The sequence below is a fragment of the Elephantulus edwardii genome, unplaced genomic scaffold (assembly GCF_000299155.1).
Source record: "Elephantulus edwardii isolate Elephantulus edwardi_28Jun2011 unplaced genomic scaffold, EleEdw1.0 scaffold00029, whole genome shotgun sequence".
NCBI lineage: Eukaryota > Metazoa > Chordata > Mammalia > Macroscelidea > Macroscelididae > Elephantulus > Elephantulus edwardii.
In genome coordinates, this window is record NW_006399779.1 from 14,503,337 (window position 1) to 14,526,366 (window position 23,030).

The following is a 23,030-nucleotide window of genomic DNA, read 5'->3' on the forward strand; positions in this document are numbered from 1 at the left end:
CAGCTCTAAAATTCTCTGTTGGCCATTCTCCTTTTGATTATGTTTGTACTTCTTACATGCTTCTTACTTTGGCTAGTTGGTACACCTAAGCCATTGGTTTTGATTCTTCATGATCCTGGAGGACAGAGTAAAACTGCCCTGTAGGGTTTCCAAAGTGGTTGTCTTCATTGATTCAGTGACTGGGGTAAGGGGGGTAAGTATGTTGGAGACAATAAGATTGGCACAGGATAGAGCAAGATAGAGGGCGTCACAAGTGACTTGATGGCATATAACAACAACAGTCTTCACGGAATCATTGATTATGCAGAATTCTGTCATTGTATTCCCAGCCTCATTTCTGTCACCAAGTCTGTGTTTTCCAACCACTGATCATTCATTCTTCCTTGTTCCCAACATTTGCATTCCAGTCATTCATTATTATTAATACATCTTGGTTACATGTTTGATCAATTTCTGGCTGTAAAAGTTGGTAGAAATCATCTGTTTCCTTCTCTTTGGCTCTGGTTGTGGGTGCATAAATTTGAATGATAGTGTTATTAACAGTTGATCTTAGCAGTTACCTGCTATGCATCAGAGAGCTGGGCAGTGAATAAGAATGACAGAAGAATTGATACCTTTTAGCTGTGCTGCTGGAGAAGAGTTGAACATGGACCGCCAAGAAATCAAATAGGTTTGTCTTGGAGAAGATGAAACCTTGTTTCTCCTTGGAGGCTAGGATTTTGAAGCTCCATCTCACATATTTTGAGCACATGACCAGGAGGGACCAATCTTTGGAGAAGGACATCCTGCTTTTAAGAGTGGAGCGAGACGGATTGATAGAGTAACTAGGGCAGTGAGGGTAGGTGTATCAGAGTCAGTGAGACCCATTCAGGAAAGGGCAGGCTTCAGAGCTGTTGTACATAGGGTTGCTGTGAGTTGCAGGTGACTCGACAGCACATAACAGCAATATCAACAACAACAACAGCCTTTTTTGAAGTAGCCAGCCAGATCTTTCTCCAGCTGACTGTTTGGTTAGCACTTGAGTGCTTTAATCACAGCCAACAAGGCTCCTGTTAAGTAGAGGCTATTTTTTAAAACTACAATGAAACCCTTAAAAAGGAAACTTAATGAAAATCCCTTGTTATTCCTCGTCTAGAAGGTTTTCCACCTTTGTGGTCTTACCACTTTTGAATTGTTTTTTATTACTAATTGAGATTACTTTTTTGACAGGCTTTTGCCTTACCCAGATCCCAGCTTTCTCAGGTTTTACTGTATGTTTACAGTATGTAGTTATACATTTACAATGGTCTCTGGTAAAAAACCCAAACTTAAATTACAAACCAATCTGAGTGCACTTGTTGCTGCTACATACTGGCGATTCAAAACCTATTCACACCTTAACCCTCTGAATTTTCAGAGGCAGTAAATTGCACAGGAGGTTTCCCAGCTCTCCCCTGAGGAACAGCTGGTGGATTCAAACCATGTACCTTTGAGTTGGTAGCACAACTCTTTAATAGTATCTAGATGTAATCTCACACTATTTTGCTCTGTCTGGTTTCCTTTTGTGCTGGATGTGAGCCTGGGAAACACAGTCGAGTGAGGGCACGTCCCACACACTGCTGGCACTCAGCAGACAGATCTGCCCACTTGGGACTCCTTGATTGCCGACTGTATTTGTATCTAGGAGGAAAAGCATAGTATGTAGAGGGTTAATACTTTGGTTTTAGGTACCCCTACTGGTCGTCTTGGGACAAAGCTCACAAAGAGGATGGGAATGATACACAGCTGAACTCATAAAATGTTGCTGTGAAAAACACTAATAAAGTGAAGTTGCTAACAAGATTTGGAGTTTGCAAGTTCTCAGTTGGGAAGTTTCTCATGTCATTTGTCTTATGCACTAGCCAAGTCCTTCTGTATTTGGTCCACACAGTTGCCGGGATTGCTACATAGTAATCAGTTATAAGTCAATTGGAGAAAGAGACACAATGCAATCAATTGTGTGAAACTATAAAGTGCATAGGCCAGTGTCAATGATAAGCTTTAATTTGATGGTAATAAGTTTTCAATTTATTAGTTGCCAAAATGCCACAGTCAGGAGATTTCATATGAAAGTTTTTTTCCTCTTTTTTTTTTTTTTGTCTTTTTGACAAATCAGAGAGATATTCATTATTCATTAATGATCTGAATTTTTACATAGCATCCACTTGCTGGAACTGAGCACCCTTGGCTTTACCATTGTCTCCACTGGCTTGTTTTACTTCAGCAGGTACATGAACAGGTGAAGACCCTGGTGGTATTGTCCATTGGGGCCTGTGAACCGCATCCACACTGGCCTATGCATGTACTAGTCCACCTTGATTGACTGTATTGTCTCTTTTTCCTCGAATTATATGTGGTTTTGGTTGTACTCTTGATCTGGAACCAACTTACAGCTGACCCTTCAGAAGGTTTTCAGAGACTGAATCTCATAGAAGGAGATTACTTCTCTTTCTCCTGAGGAACAGCTAGTGAATTTGAACTGTGTGCCTTTGAGTTGGCAGTGCAACTCCTTACCACTAAGTCTCCACAGCACCGTGTAATGGATTACTATGTAGCGATCTTGGCAATAACAAGAACATTAGTGATAACAGACTTCAATGATGACTGTACCCTCACAGAAGCCATAGTGGTTTAGTGGTGGAATTCTCACCTTCTGTGTAGGAGACCTGACCATTACATCTCCTATGCAGCCATCTGTCTTTGGGGACTTGCATGTTATGATACTGAACCAATTCCAGACTAAGATGGACAAAGAAGAAAGGTTCATTGATCTTCTGAAAATTGTCTAGTGATGAATATGGACCACGATAATCTGATCTCATTTTACAGGCAGTCACCATAAATAAGGGGACCAGCTTAAAAATCCGACTAACAGGCAGCCTGATACTAAGCTGAGAGTTTACTTTTAAGAGAATGCACAACAATATGAGTTCTTACAATGCTGTTATTTTTGTTGGCTGTATTTTTTTTAAAATTGATATGTCTTTGATCTTCATTCCATGAGTATTACCATCTTTTATCCACTCAAATATAGCTTTGATGAAAGGCCTGGAGATAAACTTTAAAAAAAAAATCAGCCTTAGGAAATCCTGAGGGACATAGTTCTGCTTTTATACATACAGGGTTAATATGTTGGAATTGATTTTACAGCAACTGGTTACTGTATACTAGTACTTTTTAAAATAGTAATTTTGCATTATTCATATAGAATTACTGAAAGCAAAAAGGAAGGACAAGGAATTACTTTTAGAAAAATGAAAAAGGCAAAAAGATTAGCATGAAAAATTCAAGAATGCTCTGAAGGGAGCATTGTTTAGAAGATACTTCAAGATTGGATAAGAGCCCGGTTTTTATTTTGCCCCAAACTGCATTACCCTTACAGCAGTAGCTGTGCACTTAGTATTCTTCATGTTTTAACTTGCTCTTCTCGCTTATCTATGTTCTATAGGTAACTCGGGACCAGATGAAGATGTTCATCCAGCAGGAATTTAAGAAAGTTCAGAAAGTGATTGCTGATGAGGAGCAGAAGGCCCTTCATCTAGTGGACATCCAGGAAGCAATGGCCACAGCTCATGTGACCGAGATTTTGGCAGACATCCAATCCCACATGGATAGGCTGATGACTCAGATGGCCCAAGCCAAGGAGCAACTTGATACCTCTAATGAATCAGCTGAGCCAAAGGCAGAGGTAAAGGAACATGCTCACAATTACTAGTGGCAGGAGAAATGGGAAGAAATTGACCAACTGCTGTATTTGTTGGCTTTAGAAATGCTTTCCCATGGTCAGTATAAACAAATTGAGGCTTATAATAGTATGTAGTTGTTGACACTGATGTGTAAACCAGTACAGAAGTGTTGGCCACTATGGTCTGCATCTAGTGACTGGGCCTGGCAAAGCCAAATAATTCATTATTTAAGGAGTATGGTTGACACGGTGACTGCTGCAATGGGCTCTTGTGTGTTAGGAAGTGTGAGGATGATGCAGGTTAGAACAGGGTTCAGATTTTTTGTTCATAGAGTCTCTGTGAGTCATACTTGACTCAACAGTACCTAACAACAAGGGTTGATGAGGCATATAGTAATGACACTGAAGGAGGGAGTCCAGAAATTAGAGCCAGAAAGAAGGCAGTTGACAGGTGCATGGAATAGATGAGCCTATGAAATAAGTCATTATTTTAATGAGAACAGGGCAGGAAGTAAACCATAAGACAGGGCACATTGGAAGGTTTGGGACTGATTCTATGAGTAGTGAAAAGATCCTTCAAGCTAGTTTTTATTTGGAACCAACTGTATAAAGTGAGGACATAACTGCTGGATTAACAGAGTTCTGTGGAATAGGGTGTTGTGAAGACTACAGAAAGTTAGTATGAATGAGGTACATAAGATAAATGTGGACTCACCATGATAATGTTAGTTAGGTCACTATTCTTGTAATTATTTTGTGACAGAAATAGAAGGGTCTCTGGCATTTTACCAAGCAAAATACTCAAGCATTTAGAATGTATTTCTTAAAAAAAATAAGGCAACCTTTTGAAAAAACTTATGTTTAGTCACTAAGGAAATGTCCATTAGTGTTCTGTTGAAAATTTAGGTTAAATTTATGCCAGCTAGATTAAAGCTAGATTTTTCTATAAGAAAATCTAAAAGTCCTGTGGAGTTCTAGGATTGGCCTTTTAAAAAAAAAATAGTGTAGTCTTTATTTTCACAATAGCAGTGGTGTCACTCTGGAGACTAAGATGCTCTGATACAGGCCACGGTCTTTGCAGTCACTTGTTATGCATCAGAGAGTTGGACAGTGACTAGGGAGGATAGAAAGAGAATTGATACCTTTGAGCTGTGGTGTTGGAGAAGAGTATTGAATGTACCAAGGACTGCTAAGAAAACGAACAGGTTCAACCTGGAGAGGGTTAAACCAGGCTGCCCCTTGGAGGCAAAGGTTCTGAAGCTTTTCTGGCATACTTTGGACATATTGCAAGGAGGGGCCAGTACTTGGAGAGGGATGTCATGCTTGGGAGAGTGGAGGGACAGTGCAGGAGAGGAAGACCCTCTATGAGGTGGATTGATTGAGTGACTGGGGTAAAGGGGGCAGGTGTGTCAGAGACAGTGAGATTGGCACAGGATAGAGCAGAGTTTAGGGCTGTTGTACATAGGATTGCACATAAAAACAACAACAACATATCAGATAAGTCTTTTGTGAATCTATCCCAACAGGAAGGAACACAAGACCTTTATTTCACACTTAAATAAAATGTAGATAAACATTTGGAAATTGACTTAAAAACTGGTAGATAAATTTTGTTCTTACTTTTTAGTACTTATCACGAGGGAAAAAAATTCCAAGTTACAGGACGATGAGAGAGACAATTTTAAATAAAATTTTTATTTTACATTGGTTTACTTACAAAGTTTGTATACATTGTTTTTCACACTGGATCATTCCCATTTCCATTACTTATCATACTGTGCGACCCAGTGATTACCCCTTGCCCATCCTCACCTCTCTGCTTCTACCTCCCCTACCCCTTGGATTTTCATACACGTTTTTGTAGTTGTCTATTTCCACAATTATGGCCTTATTCAGTATTTGTCTAGGACTGCTTTTGATTGAAGGAGCTCAGCCTTACCTAGCAATCTTGCCCTGGTCCAGGAATAAATGAGCTAAGAGTCCATGTGTAATCCAGAAGGAAGATATTGTCCAATTCATTCTGACAGGAAATGCATTGTATGATAGCATTGCATCCATCCAGGGTTCATGATTACATTTCATAAGTATATGTGGGGTAAGAAAAGCTCTTGGTGGTTTGTTTTTTTTAATTCATTCTCCCCAGAATTAAAAATGTATGCTCTAAAGTAAGCTTTTAAATAGGGGACAAAGAAAGTACTTACTATTTATCATTTCATAAAATTCCTATGTTAGCCATCAGTATCTCTACTTTTACTCCATCGATACAATGTTGAGATGAACAGCAATGTAGAGATGCTGATAAGCTTCCCACTTTGTATCTTTGGAGAGAATTCAGAGAATTGATGTCTTAGATGACTTTACGTTCTTAAGAGCATTTACAATGTTGATGTTAGATAGAAAAGAGTTGAGAGCAGTAGAGAGAGAGAAAGAAAGCAAAGCTGGTCCCAAGAAGTGAACAGGCCTTTATTGCAAGGTCTGAAAGGGACACCAAGTCATTGAGCCAAGAGACTACTTGGAGAGGTAAGGGCAGTCAAGGACAGTTCATTTTTATAAGGGTTTTAGGGAGGACTAGAGAAGATGGTCCTGGAAGCAGGAGCAGCATCCACTTCCGAAATGGCTTGCCTCCAGAAACTCTGTGTACGAACAGTGCTCAGGCCGTTCGTTCATAGAGTTGCTATGAGTCGTCTACGGCATCAAACAACAACAACAACAACAACAGGGAAGATGGTATTTTGCTGGGAATTTGGATAGATGTCCTGCTAATTACCTTGGTTGTGGGCTTTTGTGATCAGGTCCAGAGTCTTCTATGCTGTCGTCACCTTAGATATATTCAGGTTTCTTCAAGGAGTGATCAGGGCTGGGAGCAAGTGTAACATTCTTCCTCCAGTAATTTTATGTCTTTAAAAACAAACAAACAAACAGACAAAAAAAAAACCACCAAAAAACTAAATAATAACCCAAAAACAAAACCCACAAACAACTTTGGGATTTTTATCTATCTATCTATCTATCTATCTATTTAATTTTATTTTATTTTTTTATTATTTGTGTGTGTGTGTGTGTACCGTCAAATCAGATTTGACTGGTAGAGGAGGAGATGGTTTCTCCTTCTTCAGCAAAGCATCTGGTGGATTTGAACAGCACACCTCTGGGATTGCAGTGCAGCTTCTTGCCACTAGGCCACCAGAGCTCGCCCCACAAACAACTTTGTATTTTAATAAATACAAAGTTCTGAGCCATCTCAAGTGATCATTGGCATAACATTAAGCCCAGCTCTCTTCAAATAGAACCTTCAATTATTTTGTGTGTTAACCTTTTCTTTCAAAAATAAAGATTTAATTGAAGATATATCTCCTCTTTCCTTTATTTTAATTTAAAATAATGTATTTTGTCTCTCCCTAGTACTCTCTATCCTCAAAGCACCTGACCTGTACTATGCCCGAGTTACTCTTGTGGATGCAAGAACTGACAAACCTAAAGACTAAACTGTGAATAAAATAACTATTTAAAAAAAGAAGTAGCTTTCAGCACGTTTGAGCTATTACAAAGAGCTGTTGTCATCGAATAGTCTCTTGTTCCAGCTAATCTGGTAATTTATTGGTTAGAGCAAATTCTAGTGCATCTTTTATACTCAACAGAGAAATTCAGAAAATATGGGAAATTTTATGGTTCTTCATTCCTTTCTATTTAGTCTTTTCCATTTATGTACTATGGAGTTGTTTTGGGTTTTTTTAATTGCATTTTAGAGTTTGTCATGATAAAAATTTTCAAATATATGGCAAAGTAGAAAGTGTTTTGTAGATTTTACCTATATACCCTCCAGCTAGACTGTCCCATAAACCTTTTGCTGCCCTTTCTTCATTACATATCTTGTTTCTTTGCAGCCTTCCATTCATTAGTCTATTATTTTTTTCCAATTAATTTAAAACCAATATTGTGTCCTGTGGTTCTGAATAAGGTAGACCAAATAAATACATTTCATTTTACTTCTCTTCTAATCCTAATTAAAAAAAATCTGTGGACAAAATACAGTGATCCTTTCATCAGAAGATTCTGAAAGGTATAGGGGAAAAGGCAGACGGGTGCAGGATTTTGAGAGTTTAAGAACTCCAGGGCAGTGAGGTCACTGGTATTTTTTTTCTTTTCTTCCTGTGTGTCCTAATCTGGGTGCTAAAGAAGCCTGTAAACCAGAAGCACCAAAGAAGCAGCTATAAAAAACCCAACAAAAACTACCAAGGAAAGCCTGCTCTCTCTAGACAAAGGCCTGAGAAAAGGGCAGCACAGCAGGAGAGAAGCCTTTTGTGCATACCTGCCATTTTGGGGGAAAGGAGAAGGAAAAAAATCAAACTACAGAAAACTACTCCCTCTCATTCACTCCACTGAGCATTTCAGTAAGAGCCAGAGGTTGAAAACCTGTTTTGCACACTTTCTTACAGTAAACAATATCAAAAGATATCCACTGCCCTCAAGTCAATTCTATCAGCTTCCAAGGTTGTAAAATGCTTATAAGTGTGGACTGTTCCAACCTATGTTATATATAATGTGCTGTGTCACGAGGGCTCTTTTTCAATAAGAAGGTGTCTCTTTTCTCACAGAATCTGTATGTGAAATTTTCTCTCTCTCCCATCCCTCTTTTCAAGAAACCTGTTGGTGGAAATATAACTTCTGACCCTGCCCTATCCTCCAATTAGTAAAGAGCAACAGTGTTAATTTGAAGATTAAATCGTGCCTGATTCAGACCATAGTCTTTTCAATCACTCGCATATGAGAGCTGGACAGAAGAAGAATTGATGCCTTTGAGTTGTGGTGTTCAAGAAGAATTCTGAACATCCCATGGACTTCCAAAAGAACACACAGATATGTCTTGGAGAAGGTGCAGGCAGAGTGTCCATTGGAGGGAAAAATGGCACATACTTTGAGCATGTTGTTAGGAGAGGTTGTTATTTGGAGAGGGACATCATGCTTGGAAAGGTCAAAGGTTGGCAAGAGGGAGACGCTGAACTAGGTGTATTGGCACAGTGACTGCAGCAATGGGCTTGAATATGTCAGAGATGATGACGATGGCTCAGGATAGAACAGGGTTCACATCTGTTATTCATAGGGTTGTTATGAGTCATACTCCACTTGATGGCACCTAATAATAGCAGCAACGTCCGTAATAGCAGTCACTCTTCTTCTCTTTGGAAATTGTGGGTGGAACTCTTTAACTCTTGCCTCCTATTTTTGACCAAATCCAAATCAAGTCCATATAGGTCCCAATGAGTTGCAAGTGACTTGAGGGCACATAAGAACCACCATCACCTTAGAATTTATTCTGAATCATAGCAATTCTGTAACTCTGTGTAATAAAGTAGATATGAACCCATAGGGTTTTTAAGGCCGTACATATTTGCATACACAGAGTGCTTCATCTGTGGAGTAACTGATGAGCTTGAACCCTGACATTTCATTATGCAGCCAAATATTTTAATCAGGATGCCATTAGAACTCCTTTTATTAACTACATACTACCCCTCCCTTCTTGGGAATCCCAGAACACTTGATCGTTCTAATGTGAAACCTATACTTGGACCACAAGGCAGTCGTCAGAACAGAGCAAGGGAACACTGCGTGGTTCAAAATTGGGTAGGGCGTATGCCAAGCATGCATCCTATCTCCATACCTTTTCAACCTATATGCAGAACAGATTATCTGGGAGGCTGGGCTCTATAAGGAGAAATGCGGGGTCAAGATTGGTGGATGATTTATCAACAATCTGCGTTATGGAGATGATACAACCCTGCTTGCTGAAAATGAAGAGGACCTGAAGCACCTCCTGCAGAGGGTCAAGGACTGCAGCCTACAATATGGATTGAAGCTCAATGTCAAGAAGACAAAGATTCTCACCACTGGACTAATTGGCAGCATCAGGATGGATGGTGAAGAGATTGAGATTGTACACAGCTTTAGTTTGCTTGGCTCCATAGTCAACAGTCTTGGCACCAGCAGCCAGGAAATTAAAAGGCGCATTGCCATGGGAAAGTCTGCTGCTAGGGACCTCTCCAAAGTACTGAAGAGCAGTGGTGTCTCTCTGGAGACTAAGGTGCATCTGATACAGGCCACGGTCTTCGCAATCACTTGTTATGCATCAGAGAGTTGGACAATGACTAGGGAAGATAGAAGGAGAATTGACGCCTTTGAGCTGTGGTGCTGGAGAAGAGTATTGAGAATACTATGGACTGCTAGGAAAACAAACAGATTTGTCCTGGAGAGGGTTAAACCGGGTGGCTCCTTGGAGGCAAGGATTCTGAGGCTCCGTCTAACATACTTTGGACATGTTGTGAGGCGAGACCGGTCCTTGGAGAAGGATATCATGCTTGGGAGGGTGGAGGAACCACGCAGGAGGGGAATACCCTCTATTAGGTGGATTGATTCAGTGACTGGGATAATTGGGATGGGAGTGTCAGAGACTGCGATTGGCACAGGACAGAGCAGAGTTTAGGGCTGTTGTACGTAGGGTCGCTATGAGTTGCAAGCGACTTGACGGCACATAACAACAACAACAGCAACAACCCCTCCCTAGCTGAGTAAGTTGATAGCTTCTTCTTCTTAACCGTTGGTTCAGGACATATATTCTGCTTTAAAGAAGTTGATTACCTGCTAAAACGGAAGATTTAAGCCAAAATTGCATCTTTATAACTTTATACTAACTGACCAGGGTACCATCCAGAATTAGACTTTTATAACTAATGTTTTCTTAATCAATAAAGAATATTTTATATTAAGACAATATAGCATAAAGAATGGACAATAAATCAATATTATTGTGTATTATAGTTAAGTAATTCTTGGTTACATTTTAAAATTTTCTTCGTGCTACTGAATGTTTCTTGTTGATATGATGTAATCCTTAATCAAAGATTCAGATTTAACTTTACCTATTTGTTGCATTTTAGGTAATTTCTATCTTCTGTTTGTTCTGTTGATGATCTATTCCATTGTCATTCCTTGGCTTACTGATAATGAGCTTCTCTAACATCTCTTTTCCCAGATGTAGTCAGTATTATTCCTGTGTAGTCAGTCAGGTGAAGACCATATGCAGACTCACCATTTATGTCTATATGTTTTTTAAATATTTGCATTGAATAAATAATTCATTATGCAGCATCCTGTCATTTGATCTCCTGCCTCATTTTTGTCACCAAGGCCCTATTTTCCAACTACCAGTTCTTTATTTCCAACTTCTTCTTTTAAGTCACAAATTATTATTAATGCATATTTGATCAGTTTCAGATTAAAAAAGTTGGTAGAAATCCCAATTTCTTCATTTTTAGTTTTTGTGGTGGGTGAATGTGTGTGTATTTGAATAGCTGGGTTATATTAACAGGACTTCTTGAATGCATATCGATATTAATCCTGTTGCTCACAGCATTGTACTTGAGGGTAGATTTTATAATGCTCTTTCTGATGGTGAATGCCACACCATTCCTCTCAGTTTGTCATTGCTGGCATAGTAGATTACATCATTATCTGTTCCAAGTGACCAATACTAGTCCATCTCATGCCTAGGATGTCGATCTTTATGTGTTCCATTTAATTTTGATTACCTTCAGTTTTTCTGGATCAATATTTAATACAGTCTGTATATTTGCAGCTGTTTCTTCTCATTTTGAGTCTTAGCACTTCAGGAAATGAAGGTAGTGACAACTTTTATCTGAGCCATTACTGTAAACTCTGTGAAGAAGCAGATCTTCCCTGGTTATATTTTCGATGTCTTCTGACCTTTGGGGCTCATCTTCTGATACTGCATCCAGCAACTTCTGTTTGAACTTAGATGGAAGTTCAAATTGAACTTTAAGAAAATTAAAGCAAGTCCACAGGAACCCAAATATGGCCCAGAGTGTATCTTAACTGAATTTAAAAACTATCTTAAGAATAGATTTGACACATTGAAGAGTAATGACCAGATGAATCATGGAATGAAATCAAGGACATAATCCATGAAGAAAACTAAAGTTTATTTCAAAGACAGGGAAGATAGAAAATACCAAAATGGATGTCAGAAGAGACACTGAAACTTGCATTGGAATGTAAAGAAGCCCAAAGAAGGGGAAGGAATGCCAAGGTAAGAGAGTAGAACCGAAAATATCAAAAGGCAGCTTGAGGAGACAAAGGAAAGTATTACAGTGAAATGTGTAAAGAGCTAGAGTTAGAAATCCAAAAGAGAACAAGCTTGATACAGCTCAAGCTGAAAGAATTGCAGAATAAATTAAAGTCTTGAATTGAAACACTGAGGATTCTGTGGGCAAAATCTTGAATGACACAGGAAACACCAAAAGAAGATGGAGAGAATATTCAGTCATGAATCCAGAAAGAATTGGTCAACACTGAAACATTTTAGGAAGTAGTATATGAACAAGAACAAAAGAACCACAGTAATTATTTCAAATTGCACTGAAAGTACTGGCAAAAATTAGACAGCCGGAGTTGATGGAATACCAATGAGATGTTTCTGGAAACACATATAAACCTGAATGCGCTCACCAGTCTCTAACAACAAATATGGAAGAAAGCTGCCTGACCAACTGACTGGAAGAAATCCACATTTGCTCCCATTCCCAAAAAGGTGATCCAAAAAATTGTGCAAGTTATCAAACAGTATCATAAATATCACATGCACATAAAATCTTGCTAAAGATTATTTAAAAATGGCTAGAACAATAAATACATCAATAGCAAACTGCCAGAACCTCAAGCTACATTCAGAAGAGGCTGTGGCACCAGGGATATCATTGCTGATGTTAGATGATCTTGATTGAAAGCAGAGAATATCAGAAAGATGTTTACTTGTTGTGTTTGACTGATTTTGCAAAGGCATTTGACTGTGTAGATCATAGCACATTATGACTTAACACTGAGAATGGGAATCTCAGAACACTTTAAATGTGCTCATGCAAAACCTATTCACAGACCAAGGAGCTGTCATGCAAACAAAACAGGTGAACACTGCATAATTTAAAATTGGGAAAGGTATGCATCAGGATTGTATTCTTTCTCCATATCTATTCAGTCTGCATACTGAGCACATCAGTTGAGAAGCCTGATGATAGGAAGAAGAACATAGCATCAGGATTGGAGGAAAATGCATTAACAACCTGTGTTATGTAGTGACCAGCCTTGCTTTCAGAATACTGCAAAAGATCACAGACTACAGCCGTCAATATCAAGATCTCAGCGTCAAGAAAACAAAAGTCTTCCCCACTGGACAAATAGGAAACACTGTGATAGATGGAGAAAAGATTGAAGTTGACAATTTTATTTTACTTACATCCACAATCAACACTGGAAAATCTGCTCTTAAGGACCCCCCCAAAGTTCTAAAGAACTGTGATGTCAGATTAAGGACTAAGGTGCATACCCAGTCCAAGCCATGGTATTTTCAGTTGTTGCTTTCTTTGCATCTAAAGTTGCACAGTGAGTAAGAAAGACTGAAGAAGAATCTGTACCTCTGAACTGTAGTGTTGGAGAAGAGTATTACTTATACGATGCATTACCAAAAAAATAAATCCGTCTGCAAGGAATCTTAAAAAAATCAGATTTAAAGTAAAAGCAGAGTGCTCCTAAGAGACCATGATGATGAAACTTGGACTCACTTATTTTGGGCATATTTTCAGCAGGAATCAGTCCTTGGAGGGAGACAGTGTGCTGGAAAAGATAGAGGGTTAGTGAAAGAGAAAGCCTTCAATGAGAGAATTGGCACAGCGACTACCACAGTGAACTTAAGCATGACAGAGCTCAACAGGATGTTTCAGGATAGGGCAGGGCTCTTATTTGTTGTTTGTAGTGTTGCTGAGCTGTAATTGACTTGAGGGCACCTAACTACAATAATGACAGCAACTGTTTAGAATTACTAAATCAGTGTACATGCTCATCACTAGGTTTTTGTTGTTTTTCAATGGTGATTAAATTTTTTTTGTCTTATTAACTTTTGGCTTTCTCATTTGGGAATGGGGCTCAGACTCTCTGGCTTTTTCATGCTGAACAGGCACATTATATGAAGGGGAAAGGGGAGCCCACTTTAACACCTTACCAGTGGTCCTGGCTTGAAGTTGCATGCCGCCTTGTTCTCTTTGAAAATATTTTCCCAGTGTTTACTGCCCTCTGGACTGCAAAGTGTTTGCCAGGGTGGGTCGAGTGGGGATGGCTGGCTGAACCCTGAGGCTCCATCCTCCTTTGTTTCCTTAGCTGGCAGTTACAGTTCCCTTTTGTCTCTGTAATTGGGTTCAGGGTTCAAGTCTGGAGCAAAACTCAGTGTTAAGCTTACCTGTAGGAAAGGGAGCAAACCCATGTTCTTTTGAGAATCTTTGTCATCTTGACATTGAGCTTCAGTCCATATTGATGGCCAGCAGTCAACTGCTTGTCTTGTTTAGTTATATATAAGTTGCGTGGTCTGTTTCAATACAGTTTGCCAGGCCTCCTGCTTCTCATGCTGCATCTCTTGCTACCGCCATCTTGGTTCCATACTTTTTTTGGAATCTTTGTTCTCTTGATGTTGAGCCTCGATCCATATTGAAGACCAGTAATCAACTGTTTAATTGTTCAATTATCAAAAAACTGAGGACTGTGGAAGGCAGTGGTGGCCCATTACTATACAACTTGCTGCTCCTCCAGCTACTTATGCTGTTTCTTCCATCACCACCATCTTGGTTCCTTCATCACTAGTTTTAAAAATTAGTCTTTAAATTTTTTAGGTTTTAAAATATTTTTATATTGGTTTCCATACATATTCGTATACTTTGTGTTTTATTCATGTACATTTTATTTCACACATTGCTTCAGTCACATTTTTTCATATGATTATACCCATACAGTGTTTTATAAAATCACCATTGATCTATGTTCACTATCACTCATCTTTTCAGTTTGTACGAGATCTAATTCCTTCACCCTTACCTCTGTCTACCAAACTCTGTGACTCCGTGGTTTTCTTCCTCCTTGTCCTCAATCCTCCTACTCTTCTCCCCTTCCCCCTTTGGACTGTTATCCATATCTTACTAGTTATCCTCCTGTTTTTATAAGAATGGCCTTATTCAGTGTATGTCCTTATAAGACCAAGTTCAGTCAGCATAATTCTCTCTAGTTTCTCCCAAGTTATATAATATTTTACAAAATCGTTGCTCCCGAGTGCTGCATAGTATTCCATTATATGATGGGACCACAATTTCTCAGTCTATTCGTTTGTTGATGTACATTTGTACTCTTTGCATATTCTTGCTGTTGTGAATTCTGCTGCTGTGAACATCGGGTACAAATCTCCATTTGTACCTCAGTTCTGTTTTTCTCAGAGTGTATTCCAAGTAGTGGGATAGCTGGGCCATGTTCCGCTTTTTGAGGAGACACCAAACTGCCTTCCAGAGTGATTGTACAATTTTACAATCCCACCAATACTGTATGAGAGTTGTAATCTCTCTGCATCCTCTCCAACATGTATTTCTTCTTGTCCTGCTAAATGTTGCCACTGCTCCTGGGGTGAGACAGTATCTCATTGTGGTTTTGACTTACAACTCTCTTATTGCCAGTGATTTTGAACATTTCTTCATGTGCCTGCTGGCCATCCAAATGTCTTCTTTGTGAAGTCTCCCCATGTCTTTTGCCCATTTTATGATTGGGTTTATCAGTCTTTTCCTTGTGGAGTCCTTATTGGGTTCTGTAGACTTTCATTAGGAGACTCTTTTCTGAGATGGCATTGACAAGTGTTTTTTCCCAGATACCAGATTTTCTTTTCACTCTGTTAGAAGTTTTTGATGAACCCAAGGACTTAGTCCCACTTGTTGATGCTAGCCTCTCTGGTTGTGCTTATCACTTTATTTTTTACTGAATTTTATGATACAATATAGGAAAAAACCCTCTTTGCCAAAGAAATAATGTAATTTTCTTTTTCTTTGCATCTCCTGAGCAGTTCCATCTTTTGTGCAGTTTGAGATAAGCATACTGGGTTTTAGAAAAATTCATTTGACCTGAAGATATCATTGAAGATGGTATTTGTGTTCTTGAAACAGTTATTTTAACTTGGAATATAGTAGTAAATCTTTTGAGTAAAAGTCAAGGCCTTTTCTTTGATAATATTGGTTTGCCATTTGAAGCTCGGTGTCACATTTCTTTTAATACCACACTGCTTATAATGGCCAGTTTTAATATCTTTAAAGAGGAATAGGGGGATATTGGAAGGAAGCGGAATGTATGGTCCTAGATCTTTATAATGATTCTAAAGTTTTGCACATGCCTTGTTTGTATCAAATTGACAGCAGCCCATCCTTATTACATGTTTTGAAAACATTCAGTGTTATTTTTATAGAATCAACAACTTATAGAAAGACATCTTCTGTCTTCCTTTGTGGCTGGCTGACTTGTACTTATTTTCAAAATTAAAACACAACATCACAATTACATTTCATTCTGAAAGCCTTTTGTCAAGGACCTCTCCAAAGTGCTAAAGATTAGTACAATGTCAGTTCAGAAGCTAAGGTGCACCTGACCCAAGCCTTGGTATTTGTAGCTGCTTCTTATGTATCTGAAAGTTGAAAAGTGAATAATGATGCAAGAGAAGAATCTGTGTCTTTCATTATGATTTTGGAGACTACTGAATATCTCATGGACTGCCAAAACAAGAAACAGATCAGAGGAAGTGCAACTAGGGTGCTCTTTAGAGACAGAGATGAAAGGAACTTCTCTCACACATTTTGAGTATATTGTCAGGAGGGGCCTGTCCCTGGAAAAAGACATGATGCTGGAAAAGGTGCAAAGTCAGAGAGGGGAAGACTCAACAAGGTGGACTGGACCCAGTGACTGACCATGTTCTCAAGTGTATCCAAGATCATGAGTTTGGTACAGGATAGGCTGAGGTTTAGAGCCACCTAACAACATGGTCTTCTCAATAGCTTCCTGTGCATCTGAGAGCTGGACAGTGACTAGGGATAAAAAAAAAAGAGTCAATGCCTTTTAGTTGTGGTGCTGGAGAAAAGCAAGAGAACAAACAGTCTATTCTGGAGAGGGTGAAACCCAAGTTGATCCTTGGGGGCAAGGATTTTGAAACTTCATCTCATATAATTTGGGCTTGTTTCCAGGAGTGACCAGTCTTTGGAGAAGGATATCATATGTAGAAGGGTAGAGCATCAGCACAGGAGAGGAGAACCCTGGACGATACGGATTGACACAGTGACTGCAGCAGTGGGATCATCTGTGTCAGAGACAGGAAGTTGGCTTAGAAGAAGGAAGGTTCATAGGTGTCTGTGAGTTGTTGACTTGAAGGCACACAACAGCAATGGCAATTAAAAAGTTGACCAGCATACAAACTTGAGAATACATACTTGATTCTTGGTAAACATATGTTTCTACTAGTGAAAGTAGAAATGGGAGATTGTAGTAGATCATAATAGTTGAGAGCATTCTGTGTGTCATGGGAATGAATATGTTTTAAAGAGTTTTGGGAGCATTGCCTAATCTAATAGGTCATTTAAATGATATTTAACAGACTTTGACTTCTGGTTTTCTGATTTTCTAAGATCTGGAATTCACTCGTAATGAGACTAGAAATTAATCTTCTTAAATCCTACTTCTATCTTGCCCTCTCTTTTCCATTCCTGAATAATTACTTTCTATGTTCTTGTACTTACAAGTGACTTGCAGTGACTGCGAAGCTGAATAAAACAGGTTCTGTTCTCTAAGTGTTGAGACCTTTCAAAGAGAGACACATTGTACAGTGTTGTCATACTATTTCATGAAGTACTAACCTAGAAGTATGCACTGTACACATGGAGGACGGAGAGAGATTACACTTAAGTGATCAGTGAGGGGTAGTTTCAGACATGGTCTTAAAAGAATGGATAGGAATTACCCAGGCTTTCAGAGTAAGATTGTACTTTTGGCTAGTAAGAATAGTATACATACCTATTTTACTGTCAAGATTAGCAGTCTTCTGAATATCTACTGACCTCCTGAGAAAGCCCTTACAGTCAAGTGTGTGTGTGTGTGCGCGCGCGCGCATGCGCTTTCAGTCATTTATTTATCCTTTCTGTTGTGAAACTCTTAACCTGACCCTCTTTCTTCCATTGTGATAGTGACTCTTGTCTCGGAAAGGAACCACATATTTTTGAACAAAAGAGATAATGAATAGAAAGGAAAACCTTGTCCTCCATGTCTTTGTCTACTCTCTGTTGTTAGGTACCATCAAGTTAACCATGACTCTCATCAACTCTGTGACTAGTGGATGTAAACCTTGCTTTATCTTGTGCTATTTTCATGATCTCCACCATGCTCAAACCTATCATTGTGGTCACCGTGCCCTCCTACCTCATTGAGGCTCTTCCTTTCTTTTGCCCACTCTGTATTCTTCACCAGCACAATATCTTTTATTCAAGGTCTTGCCTCTACTGAGAACATGCCTAAAATATGTCAGGTGAAGTTTCACTGTTTGTACCTTTGAGGAGCACTCTGATTGCACTTCCTCCAAGAAAGATATTTGTTCATTGTTTTGGCAGCTTGTGGCAACACCCAACACCACAAAGGCCGAATCGGTTCTTCTTCAGTCTTCCTTATTCGTTGTTCACCTTTTACATGCATGTAGAGCAGTTGAAAACACAATGGCTTAGATGAGTCTTTAAACTAATGTCCTTGCTCTTTAGGATTTTCAAAAAGTTCTCCACAGAAAATTTGCCCAAGGCAACACATCTTTTGATTTCTTGTCTCTACTTTATAGATGTAATTGACAGTTCAGGGAAAGTACAGTCATTTCTACCATCACTTGTTAAGCTGCTATACTAGACACAGACTTGAGTGGTTTACACACGTTTTCTTCCTTATTTTCATCCACATAAAAGCCATGTGAAGTAAGAGTTAGGCTTTCCATGTACAGATGAGAAAACTAAACCACAAAAACCAAAGTGAATCATCAAAACTGTGTGTGTGTGTGTGTGTGTGTGTGTATGTGTGTGTGTACTGTCAAATCGGATCTGACTGGTACAGGAGGAGATTGCCCCTCCTTCTCCAGTAGAGCATGGTGGATTCGAACTGTGCGCCTCTGGGATTGCAGTGCAGCTTCTTGACACTCATCAAAACCTTTTATGTTGGAATTGATGGAATAGAATTTGAACCTATCTTTCTCTGACTTAGAAAGTCTGTGTTTCATCTGTTTCACCAAAATATGTGATTATGAGGAGGACTTACTCTAATTCTTGGGAGAAAGTTTGGATACATTTTCCCATAAATTTCTCCTAGATAATTATGTTTAAACATCCAAAGATAATTGAAAAATTGTATTGAGGTTTAATTGTCACTGATAGTTATGTAACTCATATTAAATTTAAATTATATGACTTTTTCATATTAGATCATAGTTCCCATAAGACCTACTAGTCAATCAAAATGCAAAGGAAACTTCACTGTTCCTATACCCTTTCCGTACCATTTGTCCTATTTCTCTCTCATTAAAGAACGCATGATTAGCTCCCTCTCCACTACTGCAAATCCTTAACAGTCTGCTAAAAATGCCCTTTTCAGCCTCTGGTGTGTGATCTGATTTAAATAGTCTTTCTGACCGAAGCTGTCTTTACATATTTGTGCTTGACAGTCTCTTTACACATTTATCCTCCTACCCCTGACCCTGGCTCCAGACCCTCACCCAAGCCATAGACACTGATAGCCCCTTTCTCTAGTTTCATAGAAATCAAAATAGTGCGTGTGAGTATGTCTGTTCTTACTAACCTAGAGCCCTTCCTACTTTTCTTAGTTGTTGGCCTCTGGAAATCCATAAGTAGGAGAAATAAGTGCTAATATAAATGTTAACATCTCTTTGAGTCCTGTCTCACCCTCTCCAGGCGGCATTCATCCTTCCTTCTGACTCGCAGAACATTTTGTCATGTCTTTGGTCTCTTAACACATTTAAGTCATGTTTAATGGTTTATTCTGCCCTTTTCTCCTGCTGTTTGGAGATCCTAGGAGATTATGCTGTTATGTATTATTAATTTATTCTGTTATTCTAAGTCCCTACATTTAACCCCCTAAATGATTTATCTCCTGTCTGTCAGTTTGTTGTGGTGGTTTTTGTGTTGTTAGAAGCAGTGCCTCTGAGGTTTCAAGAACCGGTGGGATCACTCCTGGTAAACAAGTTTCAGTGGAGCTTCCAGACTAAGACAGACTAGAAAGAAAAGCTCAGTGATCTACCTTTGAATATGAGCCAATGAAAACCTTAGACTCATGACCGAACAGTGCCCGACTTGCTTGCTTTATATGTATCACCATCAGAGAACTCTTGCTGCAAGAGAACAGTATGTTTGGTGACATAGTGGGCCAGGGAGTGTATGGGAGACCTTCAGATGGATTGGCACAGTAGCCACAGTGATGGACTTAAAGTTGCCAGCAATTATGAGGGTAACACCAGACTGACTGGGCAGTGTTTCTTCTGTTGTACATAGGGTGGCCATGAGGCAGAATTGATTCAACAGCAGCTCTCTCGCAGTAAATCATAATGAGTTGCCACTGATAATGATAAGTAACCTTTAGTAAATGTACTCGGGCTCTAAGTGCTTGATATTTGTACATGTTATTTTATTAAATCTTCATATTTGTTCTGTGGTACAAGAATACTGACTATTCCATTTTACAAATTAAGAAATTGAAGAGGCAGGGTAACCTGGTTAGGATAATAAGCACACAAGTTCTAGAGCCAAGATTTGGACCCAGATTATCTGATTCCAGAATTCATTTTCCTTTATGCCTGTATAAACTAGAAGAAAATTGATAAATTAATTCTTTGAGGAGTTATCAACAGTAAGAAGATATATTCTCTACTGAGCCCAACCCTAGATGGCCATAGACAAGGATGTAAAAGATGTTCTGTCAAAAGGTGAGTGAGGTGCCCTGGAAAAGGCTTGAGAATCATTTGAAAAATCTCTTTTGGTCAGAAAAAAAGGCTCAGAGGAATCTGCTGTGATCACCAACAAAGGCTGATAAAATACTCTACCTGGGACAATAACTCTCACACATCATTTTCACAAAAAATGAGCAAGGATAAGAGGAAAACTATTGTTTGTATAAAGAATGATGTAATTCTACCCTTTTACAAAGGAGACCAAGCAAGGTCCAAATTAACGAATAAGCTTGCCCTAGGGAAGATAGCTAATAAACAGCAAATCTTGGCCTAAAATTCCAATTTCCTATATCCCATTTCAGTGCCCTTTCTGCCATCATGTGCTATGTATTAAAGTTTCTGTGTTGTGTTTGGAGGAAAAATGCTAGACCAAGGCAGAGATGTATCTTTGAAGGAAACAGCTTGATGCTTTTGGAGCTGGTCTGCTTTTGCCTAAGACCTGCTACTATTTTGAGCTCTCAGTTTGCTCAGAACTAAATAAGGCCAGCCATACAAATAAAAAGGCAAGGCTATTATTTAGGCCTCCTAGGTCTGCACCTTCACTTATGTTCTTGCAAGGACAAATTATCAGTTTGCCTCTGCTGGGCAGTTTGGACATAGGATTAGATTAACCCTTGTCATCACTCCTAGACATCTACTGGTTTGTCTGCTAAAATAAATGCACAACCTCTGTTTTCCAGTTGGAAAGGGAGAGAAAAATAAACCTATAAATTGGTCTCTACTTGTTCCTAATTGTAATGCTGTTTCTTTCTGTTTATCTTCCAGGGTGACGAAGAAGGACCCAGGTAAGATTGCATTATTTTTCCTTGTCTCTTAGAATTGGGTAGAGTGATATCTGTGACCTCTAAATGCCCCATGAAATACGGTCAGCCAAGGAGTAGCACAGAAAAGGAATCTCCTTCTAAAGCCAGGGCTTTGAAGATCTTTTTTTGTAAGACTCCCATCTCCCTCCCAATCTAAGTCATTTCCTGCCTGTATCCTTCAGATAAAGGTAGACTTTAAAGAATATGATGACAGTAACTCTGCTTTATTCTTTGGCACATTCAGAATACCTTGTTAAGAAGAGCAGGCACTACATTTGAATGGTAATTAGGCTATCAGGTGGACTGACTAGATAAACTTTTGCATTGTTCTTTCTTGATTGGAATTGGATTGCTTTTTTTAATAGGCTCTGGATCCAATATTCTTTATTTCTAACCTGTAACATCTTTGTGTCTGACCCAGGACACCTATACAATGAATTCTCGACCATGGGTATAGAAAACTTTGTTGAAGAGCCTCTTTATCACTGTGGGGTGGAACTTCAGGGAGCATTTCATTATTGCTCTGACTTTGCAGTGCTCTTGGCCTTAAGTATATTTACCTTTCCTGTGCTCTACGCAGGACAGTGAGCTTTAGGAAGTGCTGCCGATGCACGTCAATACAACTGAGGGGCATTTGCAATAAGTAAAATTCAGTGTCCAGACGGGTACCATCTGTCTCAAAGGAGAAAGAGCAATTATTATTGGGAGGTATCAGAGAGGTCGTGCAAACCTATTTTTAGCAGAAAAATGATTTTTTAAAAAAGGACTTTAATTAGAAGCTCAATATGCCAAACTATTTTTATCTGGTTAAAATTGGGGGCCATGTTAGCTTATAAACCTCTCTTTTTCCCTGCGAAGGCTTCTTCAGAAACCTAGGGTTCCCCAAAACTTATTTTGAACATCGTTAATCAAGTTCACACCATTCATTAAAAGAAGATACTTGAATTGTTAAGGTCCCCTTAATGAAAGTAACATTTGACTCTGGTTTTATTTGAAGAGCAACACATACAGTTCCCTCTTTTTTCCTGTTTTCTCCCACCACAGCTAGAGGCTCTTTCTTTTTTCCAAACATGGACAGACTTTATTATGGAGGGGTTCCCACCCGGGACCCCCACCTCTTAAATAAAAAAGTGCATAGAAAAGACGGGATTTAGAAACTTTTGTACAATATCTACATTCTGGGCCCCCGGGGCAGGAAGGGGGCAATTGCTAAGTGGGCTGGAAGGGTGAAGGCAGAGTCCTTTTCACCTGTAGGGCCACATCCACCCTGAACATGTTGTGGGGGTGAGATGCTTTGGGTGGGGCTGAGGAGCCTCCCCACCCCCAGGCTAGGGAGAAGATGCTCTTTTAGTAAGTTATATATCCCATGTCGGTCTCTCCCGGCACGTCCCTTCATTGGGAATTGTGGTCCTTAGCCTCTACTCTAGAACTGCAAGCACCCACACAGCTCCTTGTCTCCTGGGGCTGAAACCACAGACGCTCTGCTCTAAACCAGTAGAGATGCCATCTTCCAGGCATTCGTGAGAACAAGCTCCCCTTGTGTTGTGGTTGATTTCCTTTCCTCTTCCTTTCCCTATTTCCTCCCCTTATTATGATCCTTTTGTGTGTCAGCCAGGGAGCT

At 39.3% G+C, this 23,030-nt stretch overlaps 1 protein-coding gene across 1 annotated transcript in view; it reads left to right on the forward strand.

Annotated features, from left to right (window-relative positions):
- TRIM44 (tripartite motif containing 44) overlaps positions 1-21,395 on the forward strand; it is a 73,966-nt gene extending 52,571 nt beyond the window's left edge. The window contains exons 3-4 of the mRNA XM_006883790.1: positions 3,467-3,706; positions 21,372-21,395. Of these exons, the coding sequence (XP_006883852.1) occupies positions 3,467-3,706; positions 21,372-21,395 (264 nt within the window). The remainder of the gene's footprint in view (positions 1-3,466; positions 3,707-21,371) is intronic.
- Positions 21,396-23,030: the final 1,635 nt, after the last annotated feature.